This window comes from Aulostomus chinensis, chromosome 11 (genome assembly GCF_037954235.1).
Source record: "Aulostomus chinensis isolate RoL2024-O1b breed Wild chromosome 11, RoL_Achi_v1.0, whole genome shotgun sequence".
NCBI lineage: Eukaryota > Metazoa > Chordata > Actinopteri > Syngnathiformes > Aulostomidae > Aulostomus > Aulostomus chinensis.
In genome coordinates, this window is record NC_141330.1 from 10,935,463 (window position 1) to 10,951,342 (window position 15,880).

General features: G+C 43.5%; 2 protein-coding genes and 1 long non-coding RNA gene across 5 annotated transcripts; 1 reads left to right on the forward strand and 2 right to left on the reverse strand.

Moving 5' to 3' along the window:
* Window positions 1–1,098: 1,098 nt before the first annotated feature.
* Window positions 1,099–6,102, reverse strand: fdps (farnesyl diphosphate synthase (farnesyl pyrophosphate synthetase, dimethylallyltranstransferase, geranyltranstransferase)). Of its 2 annotated transcripts, XM_086218403.1 has the most exons (10): window positions 5,974–6,102; window positions 5,353–5,496; window positions 5,126–5,266; window positions 3,427–3,507; window positions 3,216–3,338; window positions 3,044–3,132; window positions 2,848–2,920; window positions 2,647–2,724; window positions 2,383–2,517; window positions 1,099–1,779 (listed from the first exon to the last, which is right to left on the reverse strand). In XM_086218403.1, the coding sequence occupies exons 1-10, from the start codon at window positions 5,974–5,976 to the stop codon at window positions 1,579–1,581; spliced, it is 1,068 nt and encodes a 355-aa protein (XP_086074529.1). In that variant the 5' UTR covers window positions 5,977–6,102; the 3' UTR covers window positions 1,099–1,578. The 2 variants fall into 2 exon arrangements, with proteins under 2 accessions (XP_086074529.1, XP_086074528.1); XM_086218402.1 differs by lacking the exon at window positions 5,974–6,102 and having other exon boundaries at window positions 5,353–5,845.
* LOC147253296 (uncharacterized) lies at window positions 5,272–11,579 on the forward strand. The gene is made up of 3 exons (XR_015118541.1): window positions 5,272–5,504; window positions 9,956–10,071; window positions 10,557–11,579. It is a non-coding gene; the product is annotated as an uncharacterized LOC147253296 (long non-coding RNA).
* Window positions 6,527–15,758, reverse strand: entrep3 (endosomal transmembrane epsin interactor 3). 2 transcript variants are annotated; one of them, XM_086218400.1, is made up of 15 exons: window positions 15,093–15,758; window positions 14,438–14,655; window positions 14,288–14,344; window positions 13,285–13,392; window positions 13,007–13,123; window positions 12,798–12,905; window positions 12,232–12,392; window positions 12,052–12,151; window positions 11,878–11,950; window positions 11,079–11,376; window positions 10,645–10,988; window positions 10,527–10,568; window positions 10,118–10,293; window positions 9,900–10,046; window positions 6,527–9,829 (listed from the first exon to the last, which is right to left on the reverse strand). In XM_086218400.1, the coding sequence occupies exons 1-15, from the start codon at window positions 15,226–15,228 to the stop codon at window positions 9,584–9,586; spliced, it is 2,331 nt and encodes a 776-aa protein (XP_086074526.1). In that variant the 5' UTR covers window positions 15,229–15,758; the 3' UTR covers window positions 6,527–9,583. The 2 variants fall into 2 exon arrangements, with proteins under 2 accessions (XP_086074526.1, XP_086074527.1); XM_086218401.1 differs by having other exon boundaries at window positions 14,438–15,234.
* Window positions 15,759–15,880: the final 122 nt, after the last annotated feature.

Here is a 15,880-nt window from a genome sequence, read left to right on the forward strand (position 1 = left end):
AATATACAATTCAGAGAAAGCTAGCTTGTTAGCTCTAGCTTTTCTGTAATTGTTTTCACTAAGCTAGAAAGATTTGATTGTAAAAGCTAGTCTCAAATGTAATATGCGCATCTGTCCTGGGCTCCACGGCTAATGCAGGACAAGTTGTAACAAAACTTGCAATCGTGATCACGTGACTAGCGTAGATGGTGAAGGTCCGCGGAGTCATCCTATACCCGCCTCCTTCAGTGAACACAAACCACACCCCTTACTTCCCTTATCACAACATCCCATTCATCGCGAATCGTCTCCAGCTTCTCACAAAAAAAACCTAGTTTCCCGTTTTTTTCGAAGTTAGAAGCTTTTGATGTGTTTTAAATAATAATAAAAAAATCAAGCTCATATTTCAGATCATTATCAACATTCACATCCTTTTGAACAGTGAATCGTTTTGCTGATGCTCTCATCAGTCATTCGGTGCGACTGTAGGTGTTAGGGATGAGGCTCTAGCACAAACTAGGCCAAGTCCAGTCCCCAGGATGTTTGCAGCCACCACTACTATTTTGGTTTGGTCTACACTTGACTGTTAGGAATTGATCTCCAACTCAGGAGGAGCAGAACCACCACCTTTACGCGACATGTTTCTGGCAAACTGTGTCAATATGAAGTTAAAATATTTGCAAAAATAATCATGCAGCTGTGACATTTAGCAGGAGGTATTCTGAGTCAAAGGGTAAAGTGGAGAAATACCAATTTGGTCTCTGGGGCTCTCCAAGTTTATATCATCCGCATTTGAAAAGGCAAGAAGGTCACAATCTGGTTGCTAAACTCCTAAATAATATAAAATTATGAGTAAAGTGTGTTAACAACCCTTCCCTACAGTGCTCTTTGGAAAGACTCAATGAAAACAAAATTAGAAATAAAATGAATTATTTATCAACTCATTACCTTCTTTTGAACTTTAGCATATAATATTCTCTCTGGCAGTACTAAAAGGAAGAACTGTTGCAATGCCCCAAAACTATTCCAGAGCACATATGAGCTGGTAGCTATTAGAAGCCTGTAACTGGAAACCTGAAAGAGAGGCTAGAGGAAAATAACAAAAATATCAGAGGCAAAAAGTCATGTGTTTATTAAAAGCGATCACCTTTTGCGGCCAGTTCAGACCGTACAGCAGCAATATGAAAATATATGGAATTAAGAAAGCTCGTCTTCTGTCTTCTGCCTGGATGCTTTATGGTCACGCATGCACAGTCCTTTAATCACCTAATTATTTCAAACTCTTTCCCCTAAGACAAACACTTCTTTGACAGCTAGATTGGATCATCATCGTCATCTTACTTAATTCCATGAAAAGGAGACATTTTATTATGCACTGGGTGCAATAAATAGATGACCAGGACTTTTTGGTGAGATCCACAGCTATACAGTATATCGACAAATCAACCGCCTGCAGGATTTCTAAACATTCCCTGGGCCATGCTATTGGGAGTCGAAGCCTTAACCCCACCCCAGACATCTCTAGTGCCGGCACGCCCTCACTGACAGAAAATTAATCTGGTCATCATGACGAAGTTAAAAAAAAAAAGAAAAGCAATCTCACTTGTTCCTTTTATAGATTTTCTTAGCAAAGTTGAGGAAAACTGAGTGTGGAAGGTTCTGAGCGTGACAAGCGATGAGCTTCTGTAGCCGCTGGTAGCTCTCGTCTTCATATTTGTGATACAGCGCTGGCATTTGCAGAGTGTGGTACAATGCTTTGACTTTTTCCACGCTGGCATCATCGTGGCGTCCGTAGCATGCCTGAGGAGGAGATGATAAACCTTTAAGAACGTACAATACGAGCAAGTGAGTCTAGTATCTTTAGGAAGTGATACCAGAGGTCAGAAAATATTGCAAAGCTCCAGTATAGCAACCATAAAAAACAAGGGCTATGAGAGAACCTTTACCTCCACCAAGGATAATGGGATCTCAAGCTGGGGAGCTCATATTTTCAGTGGTGTTTTTTTTTGTTTGACATTCAGCTGGATTACACAAAAACTGCGAGATTCAAGCTTCTCGAGCGGGAAAATTTTCTTGATAATTATGCCCTCTGTGACACTGAACGCCTTGGAGTTATGGACTTCTGACGCAGACGGATTACACCCTGACATTTATTAAGCTACGATCAGCATTTCCACCATTTGCAGGACCAAACGAATGAATGATTATTCAGCATAAACCACTGGCTCATCGATAATGGCAGTAGTTATCTGCAGCGCCAATTGTAAATAAGCCACACTCGTATAGTTAGTTTCATCTGAAAGTGTATAAACCACAAACCAGTGATTAATCTTCCATCTGTGGTTTGCAGCCACATAATACATTAAATATTCAAACCGAAAGGCTCGTTACATCAAGTCCCACCTCCAGCTCTGCTCTCTGTGCATGGGTCATGACCTCCAGGGCCGTCACCACCAGCCAGCTGCACTTGTTGTCCTGGATGTCTGTACCGATCTTTCCTGTCACTGCAGGGTCTCCGTAACAGTCCAGGTAATCATCCTGCAAAATGGAAAATGTCGTGTTTACAGACGCTGACATTGTTCACAGCATTTTATCTAACCTGCAGGGAGGGAATGAGAACATTTTCTGTCACTACGATGGTTGTAGATGATTTGTAAAAGTAGTTACCTGTATTTGGAAGAACTCTCCCATCTCCAGTAAGATGTGTTTGGCATTATTGTGTTCCACTTCACTCTCGATTCCTGCCTGTAATAGAAGTAAAAGATTTTATTTTATTTTTTTACTGGAAGAGTTGATAGTTATCTGAAAGTTCTTGACATTTAGCGAATGCTGCTGTCATGTCTTCAAATTTAAAACAGAAACATTTACCATGTACATTGCTGCCGCCACGGGGAGGTAGAACGAGTAGAAGGCAGTCTTATATTTCACAATAGCTTTGTATCTGAAATAAATATAGAAACTCTCAAAATAAACATCATCCTCCTCTAAAAATTTACTTTACACAGTGAGGTGAGGTCATGAAGAGAAAAATAACCTTGTACACAAACATTTGTCCTCTGTTTACCTCTGAATGGTGAATCTGTTGAGGTCGATGTGACCAGGTGGAGCGGTCATGAGGTCAAGCGCTTGGCCCAGCTCGGTCTGGAAAGACGTCTGCAACCAAAAGGAAAGAAAAGACTCCTGTAAGAACTCTTTTTGGGCTCAGTTTGTGCGTTCAAATCAAGATTTCAAAGTACCTCAGTGAAGAGTTCCAGCAGGTGGACGTAGTAGGGCTGATCCCTGCAGTATTTACGAAGTAATCTGTAGATAGAGCCCTCCAAGAGGAATGCGTCATTGACGGCATCCAGACCGATTCCGTCCTTTAGAACAGACAGACGTCAATCACCTAGTTACACCACATTTAACAGTGAAAAATTATTAACCACCATTTTGTTAATCAAGTTGCACCTTCTTGTACCAGCAGGGCTGTCCTCTCCGAGTCACAGAGGCATCCATGATATCGTCCGCAACCAGGAAGAACGCCTGAAGCTACAGCCGACAGACACAACAGAGTTAGAGAGTTCGGCGTCTTTGCTTTGTGTTACATCACTTTTTTACTCTTTGCTTGTCTGTGGTTTTAGCAATGTGGTGGCTGCTAAGTACAACCTACACGTGTAAAGCTTAAGACTGACAAACACATTCAAATGAAGGAAAGCCCTTAAATGAATGATGTTAAAAGGAAGCCTGTGAATTTTAAATGACTTATGGAACATCTGGGGGAAAGATTTTAAGACTCAGAGACCCATTAAGATCACCGTTTCACTCACATTTTTAAGATTCAGAAGATGGAGACCTAACAAGTTCACTTTTAAAGCTGTTCTTAGAATAATTCTATAGTTTTATATATATATAATTATTTATAGTTTAATATAGAATTCTATAGTTTATTATTTCTAATGTGAACCCCAAACAACACCGCATCAGTAGGGTCAGACTTGTCACAAATGTATAAATATATAAAGTGGGAGGAAAAAAAGAACAGCCTGACCTCTCCCGTCTTTTTTATTGAGATTTAAACAGTTTACCATGTGCGAATTTTTATGGTTTTATCTCTCTGTTGTCGCACTTAATTGCACATGATAATTTTTGTATGGACCTCCGTGCCTGATAAAGGAAAAGGAAAGTTCAAGTCAAGTCAATAGCCTTAAGTGGGCCAAAAGTCTGCCAGATTCATGACTAAAAACATAGACGATGCAACTTTCAGAGTCACAAAGAAGTTCAACAGGGTTAATAACTTCAAAATTTTATGCAGCGGTGCAGTAAATTGAGGACACCTCAGAAACTTGTCATGTGATGTCCGAGTCAATCAAAGTTTCAACTGTGGAAACTTGCAGCAGGTTTGATAGGCTGAGTGCCGGCACGAAATATGTTAACACATCAAAATAGGAAAAAGTAGCTCGTCAGGACCACGAAGACACCAAAAGACCAAACTCTATGTAAAAATTCAATAGAAACTGGACAAATTCTTCTAGCGTGTTTGTCGGGGACGACCAGTCTGTTGCAGTGTCATGTACGTGAATGAAGCAGTGTAATAATAGAGGTACAGCTGGTGCGCAAATTTGTGGGTCACAGTTTCAGTTCAGTTTTTTTTTTTTTACACTGAGAACAAAAAAAACATCGTCAGTAAATGACAGCAAAACAGCCACAAACTAACACGGAGCTGAAATGACTACATGACGTCACATAAACACAGACGCAACTGTGTTTTGCTGTCATTTATGACCATTTATCACCACTGCGGGCGTACCTGGACTCTGTCAGCCAGGGCGTAGCTGACCAGCTGTCTGTGGAATATACCTTTTAATTATATAGAAGCAAATAAAACGTGGCTCATGTACGCAAATATATATTCATATAACGTGTATGTGTTTTTAAACTTTTTTGTAATCTTTTAATAGATGGATGCTTAGGCAACCCTAAATACCAGCCACTGCAGCAACATGGATTATTGGTGCTTTTTTGACAGAGGAAAAGGTCAACCCTGGGATATACCAAATTCACGTGGTAAAGTCATTTTTCATGCTGGTCTTTTAATGAGAGTTGTTGACAATAACAACAATATACAAAACTGTCTCTTATACCTTCACCTGTCAAGACAAAATCTCACCAATTCAATGCACCAGCCCACCAACAGAGCCCGCTGCACGGTGTCCTGGGGCAGCTGAGCTGGCGGGACAAGCTCCCTGAGTGAGCCAATCACAGACAGGCCCCGGTTCCTCTTACCTCCAGGAGCATTATACAACAACACCTGGGTGAAGAAGGAGGAGGTACAATTCATCCTGCATTCAGCACTTGTCAGATAAACACAGCATAAGACCAGACAACATCATGTACCTCTTTTAACCTGTTCAGGGCATCAGTTAGGACAGGGTCAGAGAGGTCCCTCTCAGTCAGATCCGAGACCAGCTCTTCAAACTGGACCTCAAACAGCTGAGGGTCTGACTGCAACGCCTTCTTGCACTGCGTCCCGTTCTCCCCCTGAAAAGGTGAGGTGCAGAGCAGACGAGATATATTTCTTAACTTGAGTGGGGAGACGGCCAACCACATGATCCGGAGAATTTTAGGGCCATTAATTGGTAAACGAAGGAGGTGTCTCATTCCCGACCAGCCGTCCAAGCACCGAGTCTTCAGCAGCAAACAAGCCCAAGTTGAACCAGTAAGACAGTGCAGTTCGTTAGCTTTAAAACCTTTGCCCACATAAGGTGAGTAGCATGTTCCATTTGATGAACAATGCCTGGCTGTTTAGGTCCATATTGCCACTAAACAAGGTGAACAAGTGCGAAGATTAGGAAAAGAGAATTATCAGCTATTAATAGCTAGCAAGTTCCCTTGTCATGACAAGAAGCGTTAACTGACATTAGCTTACATTGTTTCGCTGCATCCAGTATGTACACAACGCTGGCAATAATTTAACAAACTATTTTATTTTTAATTCAGAAACCTGCCTTTACATACCATGATTATAATGTCCTCTTCTCCGACACTGTTTAGCGTACCACAGCAAAAACGTTTCTGTTTTCTTTTTAAGACTTGATATCAAACTGAAGTCTGTGAACGTCTCCTAAACCAGGATGTGCTTGATTGTAGTTCATTGGCCGGAGACCGAGCGTTTTATTCCAGAGCAGCGAGACTAAAAATCCCAGCATCCCCTGCGAGTGGTGTATGTGGGCGGGGGTTTAAAAAGCCATGTGCAGTCAGCATTCTCATTGGTCAGTCGTATCGAACCAGGATGGGCTTTCACTCTGTCTGACCAATAGGATTTGAAAACAGGCGGGGTTTGAGTGGAGTGGAGATTTGTCAACCTATGGGAGAGCCTCGCCTGTTTTCACGATTTAGTAGAAAAACTGAAACGGTAGGGGACACAAGAGTGAAACAAAGAATTCCAACTTTTCATGATCGTGCAAATTTTTATCATCTATAGTTGGTTACATTAATAGAATATGAATAGCTCCAACTATCTTGTTTAAAAAACGTACTTAGGATTTATTTTTTATTTTAAGTCTATTTATTTCATATGTTTAGATACATATCTTGCGTCAAATGTGTTGCCATTAACACTGCATTTAAATTCCGAAATAGGTGTCATATTTAAATACATTTTTATTCAGGTTTCAAGGCTGAATCCTCTAAAGCCTGCCATACAGATATACATTTCTTCAAATAAATAATGCAAGACAGGAGGTAGAAACACATCTCAGTGCACACAAGGGAGTGTAAGTGTGTGCCTGTGTGGTGTGGGGATAAGCAAGCCTCAAAGGCTTTCTACCAGAAGGACTTACTGGCAAGAGTCTCCCTTTGATACAAATGTCATTCTGACAGGTAGGTTAAACCTTTGGTAAGTCAGAAGACAAAATATAAATAGCAACAAAGACCTCTGGCAAATCAGCAGCTCTAAGTGGGTGAATGCATTAAATACGAGGCGTTCACCTGGCGATTGGAGTTTGAATTCTGCATGGAAGAAGACTTCTGACTTCTGGTTTTAAATTCGTTGATTCATTTTCTTATATTTTTTTAAAATTTGTTCTCAATTTTATGTCACCATTTGGTAAGTTTTGGGCAAAAACCACTCCTTGGTTAGGTTTAGGAAAACATCATGGTTTGAGATGAAAGAGAATCTTTTACATCATAACCATATCTTACAAAGGATTTCTGGCAGCACTTCTGTTACTTTCTGGCAGAAAGACTTTGAGGCAAAATTCTCCTTTGTGCTTAACTCAGAAAAATCGGAGTCAAAAATCACAATATATCTGAATACCCTAAATGGGACTCCAACTCATTTAGGTGAAAATTTGCTGCTGTTTGTTGTCATCGCTTGCCTTCTTAAAGGTTTTCTTATCACTTCCCTTCAGAGTAGAACTTTCTGCCTGAAAGACTGTCTGGCATAAAGCCGCTGAGGCTATGTTCTCCCAACACCTGTCTGCACACAGTCACGGAACCCATTGGCTATCATATGCAGATATCTGTTTACAGAGATTATGGCTGAAACACACCGGGCACAGATGTGGTGCGACATGGCTGTCGTAGCAGAATCTTTCTGTTATAATCAACTGAAGCTACTACACTTGTGCGCGGGGCCATGCTGCAGATCTTCATTTTTGTAAGATTGGCATATTGTTTCTCCTCTCTAGGAGAAAAACACAGCTGGAACGCAACATAAGACACCTGTAGCAGGTAAAAAAGAACATTCTGCCACGCCAATATGATATACCACATTCATGTCAGGTGGATTTTTGACCTTTCAGACACAACATGCCAACAGCACAACTACGCTCTGAGACCAATTATGGAACTTTACGAACTAGTCACAGCGTGACATGCTGTGCTCAGCACTGGTTTTACTGTAGTGTTCAAGGGAGTTGCAAGAGTCAAAGTTCAAAACTACACATGTGTTTTGCTTGATTTACTGTTGATGCAGCAACAAACCATCATGACACTTACCAAGCCATTAACAAATAAAAGGACTCAGAGCGGAATGGAATGGTCCCGTTGTCTCATTGTGTCTGAAGCCCTGTTATTTCTGCACGGCGCAATGACATGATGGTTTGTTGCGACGTTGAGCAAAATGCTCGTGCGTTGGTTGAGCGTGTTGTCCCTGAAAGCCCTACGTGGAACTTTTTCAAAATGAGTTACACATGAGTGTATTCAAAATTAGCCTCTACTGATATGGAATCAATATCATCACCTTAGTGAACACATCGAAACACATTTTCCAAAGAAACAAAGTCCAATCTGTTGCACGTATACTCCACAATCCAGAAGTGTAAGATCCATCAAGGTACCGGAGTGTCAGCAGTCCAAGGCCTTTTCATTTAGACCCCAAACCCCTCCAAGTCCTAAGGGACGGCTACCAACACAATGTGAATGCTGTGACAAATAGTCTTGTACTTTTATTGCAAGGGACTCTTTGCATCTTCAGAGTCACACTGCAATTCATACCTCTGTACACCTGCACACAAGATTCTGCTGAATATCTGTGACTCTGAACTTTCCTGTCATCTTTTAACACAAACACATCTCAAATGGCTACTATCATATGTTTTGGGTGCAAGAGAAAAAAGTAAGAAGCATCATCAAAACATGCAGATTAAGACATTCTGAGGACATGATACTTAGTTGCACAGACAGTTGGGATCTAATGCACAAGGTTCCTGCTGTATGGGGGGGGGGGGTGTAGCAAAACATGCACGTACGCAAATCAAACCACGTGTCTAGGGGCCACCCACAGAGAATACATTTCAAAGGCTGAGTGTGCACGCGCGCGTGTGTGTGTGTGTGTGTGTGTGGGGGGGGGGGGGCATGCATTAATGTCCGTGTTAAGAATGCTGGCTGTCTTATTTTAAAGGCTAATGTGGCGGTGTAAAAGTGTGGAGAAAGTGAAGCTTCGACTCGCAAAAAGAGAAAAGACAAAATTCGCAACTCAGTAAAGACTCGTGAAAATAACTGTCCTCGTGTAAAGCCCCGTCTGTTTATCTACATTATACTCTGCTAACTATGTGTGGATATTTTCTTAAATGGAAGACATAATGAGGGATTTTCATGCTCACTCGACCTGAGCGATCCTCTGGATGAACAGCAATGTTTAAAAACAGGGCCAGAAGCATATTGCAATTCATTATTATGTAATGTATGATAAATGGTTGTTGTAGCATGAGTGCTAGAAGAGTTCAGAGTCCAGTCTTGAGGAAGAGATCGTTCCCGAAGAGTACTGAGAAGAGACGGAGCAGAGAGCAAAGAGAAGATGCTTGGTCTTGGTTGTTGGTGGATTTGCTCTGTTAGCTGAGAAACCACGCACATCAGAAATTAGCATCGAGTGACCTTTTCACTGCCGTTGAACAGTGAGTGTTCAGCGTGATAAAGAGCACCACTGAATAAGGCCATAAGGCTTCAGAAAACTGATTTGAGAAAAGAGGAAAAAAAAGGAGGGAAGATCCTCAGAATATCATTCCTGGATGACTCCTCTAAACTAGATTACCTTTCTAATTAACCTGCCTCTTCCCTCCAAACTTGTCACCTTTCATGCCCACTACTTTCCTCCTCCATCCCTCCTTCAACCTCCCTCCCATCTTCAGAGTGCCGACTCTGAGTAGAGAGCTCCCGATGAGCCGTGAGGCGTCACTAATCGACGTATCGACAGCGAGGAGGAGGAGCTTAAATCTCCACAGCTGCGCAGGTGGATCCCCTCTGGTGCCCGGTCGCTGGGACTCCGGTTGTGTCGGCTGTCACTGTGGGAATGATGGTGACCACGGTGATGAGGATGATGGGAGTGGTGGTTAGGGTGTCCACGGCTGGTATTCCAAGGGGTTCGCAAAACCTGAAAGCAGAGTTTTAGTGAAATATTCTGATGTTTAAATATGGTGTCTAAATATAATATGTGGACATACTTGTTCCAAGGCCATGTGGTTGCCTGCTGTGCTCTCAGCTCCACCTCTCCTCTTAGGCACCTGCACGGCACTCCCAGCATGCTCGGAGGAGGGTGCAAGGTTACGTTTGGAGCGCTGCAGGAAGCGGGCCACCAGAACTCGAGTCACCTGAAGCAAGAAGGATTAAGGAAAGGTGAAAATATGAGCAAACAGACGTTGATCACTCCAGTATCTTTTACCTTAAGGTCCCCGAGGGAACGGTGGCAGTCTTTAGACAAGCGCAGTGGGGACACTGGTAGAGGTTTGGAGGGAATCTGCGCGCTCATAGCTGTTGATTTCATGCTGCCTTTCCTTGGCAAAGCTGCAGCAGGCGGCAGAGAGGTGCGAGGCAACAGACACGCCTCGGAGGATGGAGCTGGAAAAAAAGAGAACAGCGTTGGCCTCCAAAATCAAATCCATCAGATTGAGCTTCCGCAATACTGTTTCGAATGGTTATGCTTTTAATTACCCATAAAATTATGAAATGAACATAAAAAGAGGCAGTACCAACATATAAAAAGGGGATGAGCCCAATTTACCCCTAATGCTTTGAGGCCCATAAGGCACCTGATCATCACGTCATTAAACCCTTCAGTTAATAGTTCCTACCTGTGTCTATAAATGCCTTGCTGCCTGCAGAGCCAAAGTCAACTGGACAAGAAGGGACAAAAGAAGACATTTTAGAGCCTGGAATCATGAGCTAAGCCTGACATCACGTCTCCATTACCTGTATCAGTGGAGGAGCTGAGGCCTGGCTCGCTGTGTGAGCGTACAAGAGGTTGGAGCCCTTCACAACTCTCTCCATGTTTCTCAAGCTTCCCAGCCCTTCGTCGCAGGAACAGAGGTTGGCGCAGGAAGAGTGGCCCGTATCCTCCACCCTGCTCACTGGCAGTGGAGGAGGAAGAAGTGAAGGGAGCAGAGGGGTCGAGGGCAGCTCCTTGGCGTAAAGGAGTGGAAGGGCGAATTCGAATGTCGGGGATGGAGCATCGTTGTTGTGCGGTGGAGCCCCCTATTGCTTCCAGCTGGGAACAGCTACTCGCTAGCATAGCCTGGCGACGTAATACTGGAGACCTGGAGGACAAAAAAAAATTAAAACACTGTTTCTGCTTGTGGATAGTTAGAACGCTACAGATATTGTGATCCCAAGTAAGTGTTCTCCACCTGTATGTGGTAGTAGCAGTGCTGGGGGAAGAGCAGGAGTTGGACCTCTCTCCTCTCAGAAAGCTCCTGGCTCTAGGACCTCCTGCTAGTGGGCTCTCTGGTGTCTGAGTCAGGGGACCACGGAAGCTGATGTACTCCCCCGAATCGCCCCCCTCTCCTGCCTCACTAGAAGTCCTGTTGCCCCTCTCGCTCTGGATCCTCAGTCCCACCTCCATCAGACAGGAATCCTCAGAGGGGGAGGAGTCATCAGGGATGTCCACAATCTCTGACATCAACAGAGATCCACTGTCCATGGAGACTATAAAAATGAAAGTTATTATTCTTCATTATGAGGAAATTCATAACAGAGATTGCTCAGAGTTCATTAAAAAATCATTAAGTCTGATGCTGAGCAGCATTTCATGCTTTTATTATGACATATTAAAATAATTATTCTCTCATTCAGAATAGTAGTTTTGACTTTATTGCAGTGCTCAAAAGTGAAAAAAGTAAAATATGCAAATGGGAATTTATAAAATCTGCAACGTTCAACGCTCAGTTGGAGATATTTTGGGGAACTGTTAGAGGTTTTCATGTGCACATTAAAATATTGCATGGAAATATTTGAATTGCAGGCTAAAACTAACTTGTTTTTATTACCTTGGCCAAGGAGCGTAAGTGATGGGGTCAGATCCAGAGTGCTCTATGTTACATTTTTTTACAACAAATTGTTGAAATACTCTCTCAATACTCTCTCTGTAGTTACTAAACCATGATAGCGTTCTGTCACAGAATTCAGGGGAAAAACAAGTTTTCTCACCTTCTCCACTGAAGGCAGTAGAAGTTCCTCTCTCTCCAGACAGCTCAGCGCCGTGGGGGTCAAACATTGTTGCCTTGACGATTACAAAAGGAACCAATGGCTATGGTCATCAGATATATCACATTAACACACACACACACACACACACACACACACACACACACACATACTTACCTGGCTGGCAACTCTTTGTCCCATCACAGCCTCATAAGGTGGGGGGCAATCAGTAGGGTAGAGGGGAACAGGGCTTTCCATGGAGCCGTTGTAGGTGATACTACGCATAAATAGGACAATATCAATCCTCTGTTTCTGCCGTTGATTTATGTGTAATAATACTGCTTCAGCTTTTAGTACCTCTGAGCATCGGTCTCTGAGCTGCAGGTGTACTCAGGAGGATAGTATGGAGGCGGAGGAATGGGTGGAACAAACTCTTCAAAGTCCATGATGTTGGTCAGGAAGGCATCCTGAGGAGTGGTGCATTCTGGGTTGACCGAGCGTGAACGATGTGGTGCCAGCTATTTGGAGGGAGAGACAGATGAAATTAGGGAATAATTTATTTATCATGTGCAAACCATAATCTCTAGCTAGTCACGCGTGTTCAGAGTGTAGAAATGTGTTTTAGTTAAGTATTCTTTCCACGAATGAAAGCATTCATCAAGTATTAAGTGCTATGGGTTTGTAGACATATTTTTTATTTTTATACTATTGATGTTGTAAACCTTGAGTCTCCATCAGCTTCCAGCAACAAGTATGCTGCTAGAATTTTCTGGATTCACTGAGAAATCATGCAGGGGGCAAAATTCATAATTTTAAGACATCGTGATGGCGGGTAAATGATAAACAAATGTTATTTTTTGCGTGACGTGTCACTTTGAAGATGGAAGCGTGGTCAGTTGAATGTAGAACGTGCCTTTACTCACCAGGTGCACGAGGTCCAGGGAGAATATGTGGATACTACAGGTCACAGTGGACAGAGTACAGATGATGGTGGATAGAATGCTGAGACCACACGCACTGAATAAAAGATCCTGCAGAGCAAAACATGATCAGAAAAATCAGAGATATATGACAGATAGGAGTTTTAGTTGGGAATATGTTAAAGTCAGCAGTACAAACACATCCTACCCACCTTCAGCTGATGCCTGACTGAGTGGCAGTCAGCATTCAGGTAGAGGACCAGTGTCTCCTCCCCTGTGATGGAGCAGGTGTGAGTGGGTGCACAACATGCACAAAGACCATTCTCCACCTACACACATCCCCAAATACAGAGAATTAGTGTGAAGCTCAGATCTGGAAACTAAGAGCATATTTGTTTGACCAGAAACTATTCCTGGCACATTCCCCATGCATCTGTTAGAAGGACACTGCAGCACCAAGCAGGAGACAACACTTGCATACTGTTTGTACCTGGCAGGTGAGCATAGACTTGACCATCTGTGCATTCTGACAGGAGAGCATCGATCCAGCCAGGCTGAGGATCACACACACTGCAGACAGCAGCATGAACAGTGACACCTGTGGAGAGACACGGAGCCAAAGTCTGATTCAGTGCCATGGAGGGCAGAGAGTTGACAAAGACGACAGCCTGTACTTTCACCGATGAGCATCCATTAAACCCGACAGAAGGAACCAATAAGTACTTTACAGTGTATCATGATAACACCCAGGATAACAACAGTATCAAAATATAGTGATTCTTTGATGATCCACATGCTATAAGACGATGCCGCGATTCATGACATCAGGTCTCTTTTCTGCAGTGCTGCCGCTGTGGCGTTTACATAAATTTGTTTGTTTTGGACATCGCATGCTGTGTCTGGATCACACCGGTGTTGTTTTGTTCTCAGTAAACAAGCGAACTGTCATAACAGCAATGTCATTTTTAAGAGTCTCTCTGTAAAAGTGTGTCACAGAGTAAGAAAATAATCAAGACAGCAGAACGCAGATTTATTCCCTGAGATGATCATCTTAGCTAAGTGCCTCTTAAACACAGACAGGTCACAGTACCAGTGAAGGACCAATGAAGAACTTGTCAAAATGTTGACAAGGGAGTTGGTGAATGACACCACAACTAAAAATATTGATATTTTGGGCAGTCTGTCGATATTTTATTGAAAGTTGAAGTACTGCAACATGCAGAATCAATATTTTTTTCCCACCCTAAATGTGTAATATATGTAAGAAATGTTATTCAGTGATATAACAAAAAGGTTTAAAAAAAATTTATAAATACATACATGTTTTACACCAAAAGTCTGTCTTCATGTGCTGTCATAGAATCAAAAGCCCCAGAATGGAAACTAAGGAGGGTTTTTTTCTCTTCACTTGTGTGTGTGTCAGGCTTTAGCGCTGTATGTTCCCAAACTAATTTTTTAGCTGCAGCTAAACATCACGTAAAAATCCAACATACCACCAACGTTAGAGGTCTCCTCCATGAGATGATCCCAACTATCCCTGATGCCACCACCTGCCGACAAACACCACAGCAATAAAACACCCATTAAAACCGTAGTTGTTATCTTCATTAATAGTGCATGTAGTTGTCAGCTCTTACACTTACAAAAAATCCTGCCCAGAATGGGCAGTGCTGCCTCACACGAGCAGAGGAGGTGAAGGCCATGCTGGTGAAAGAGAAAGCCAAGACCATGGCTCCAAGGCCCAAGTGGCACAGCCCCAGGTACAGGAGCAGCCGTGCACCACCAGGACCACGACCAGAGAAGCCCCGTCGGCTGTCCGACCAGCCTCTAGATCCCGAGGCTGAGGCCACACTGCTGGAGTCTGATGGCGAAGGCATGTTAGTGCGTGGAGGAAGGAGGTTTGACTGTGTCCTCAGGGTTAGAAAAATTCAGTGATGTAGGTAGATGTACACGAGAGGAGCAGGGGGATACATAAATTCTTCTGTCACAATTATGCACCAAGCACTCCACTGGCAGGTGTCATAGGTGCTGCGCAGTGCCCCATGGTGCGCACTCAGTCCAGTCAGTGAATCCAAGAACTTTGTCAGCAGAAAGTTGAGGACTGAGCAGCCACTACACTCTCACAGCCACCGTACTCACCTCATTTGACGTTTCGGCCATGACACTAAGATGCATCAGTGTGTCTTTCATGCAGTTCTCAGGCCATTACAGCCACTACTCCTACAGCTCAGACACGATTGGACAATACAAGTAGATTCCAACCTTTGCGTTTTACACATTTGCCGGTCTCCAATCTACCTTCTGCCCTTTTCTCCCCCTCCTCTGACCAGTGGCATTGCGGTAACAGGAGAGCCGAGCAGGCCGCAAATACAAAAACATCCAGCAGCTGATGGCAGCCGATCACTCGGTGTTTCACCCCCAGCAGAGATGTCATGAGCCGGTCAGTTCGTGTGTCCAGTCAGGAGGATCATCGGGACATGTGCGCGTCTCCTCTCGCGACCTTAGCTTCTCATCCTCTCACGGAAGAAATGACGGTGTGAAGATCTCAGATCAGATCGGTTCGTTCGGGAAGCGACACTAATTACCTCGACATGAACAGGAAATAAATATCTTCCATCGATTGACAAGCTGCACCAAAAATAGCAGCCAAGCAGTGATGACTCTTTGCTCACAGGATTCGATCATTGGCAACTCTACCTCGGGGGCTTTGCGGTGGTCCACCGCACGCACCTAAACCCCCTCCTCTTTCCTCCCTGCAGTCACGCGGGCATCCCGTTCAGCCGTATGTTGGTGTGTGTATCCCGGACGTTTACCTCACTGCCTCCCACCACACGTCACACGAACACTTCAACATATCCACCAACGACTAACGACCTGATTTTAATTCTTCTTTACGTGTCGCTACCCGCGGATTTATCCTGTTCATCGATAGAGCTCCGACTCTGGAAAGAATAGTGCCGTGTTTGCAGACCTGCCCTGCGTGATGACAAGGCACGCAAAACGTGCAGGAAACTTGGGAAATGCGGCAGAGCGCGCATACACCGTTGTGGTGCTGATGCTGGGATGGAGGGAAGGTTGCCTAGCGA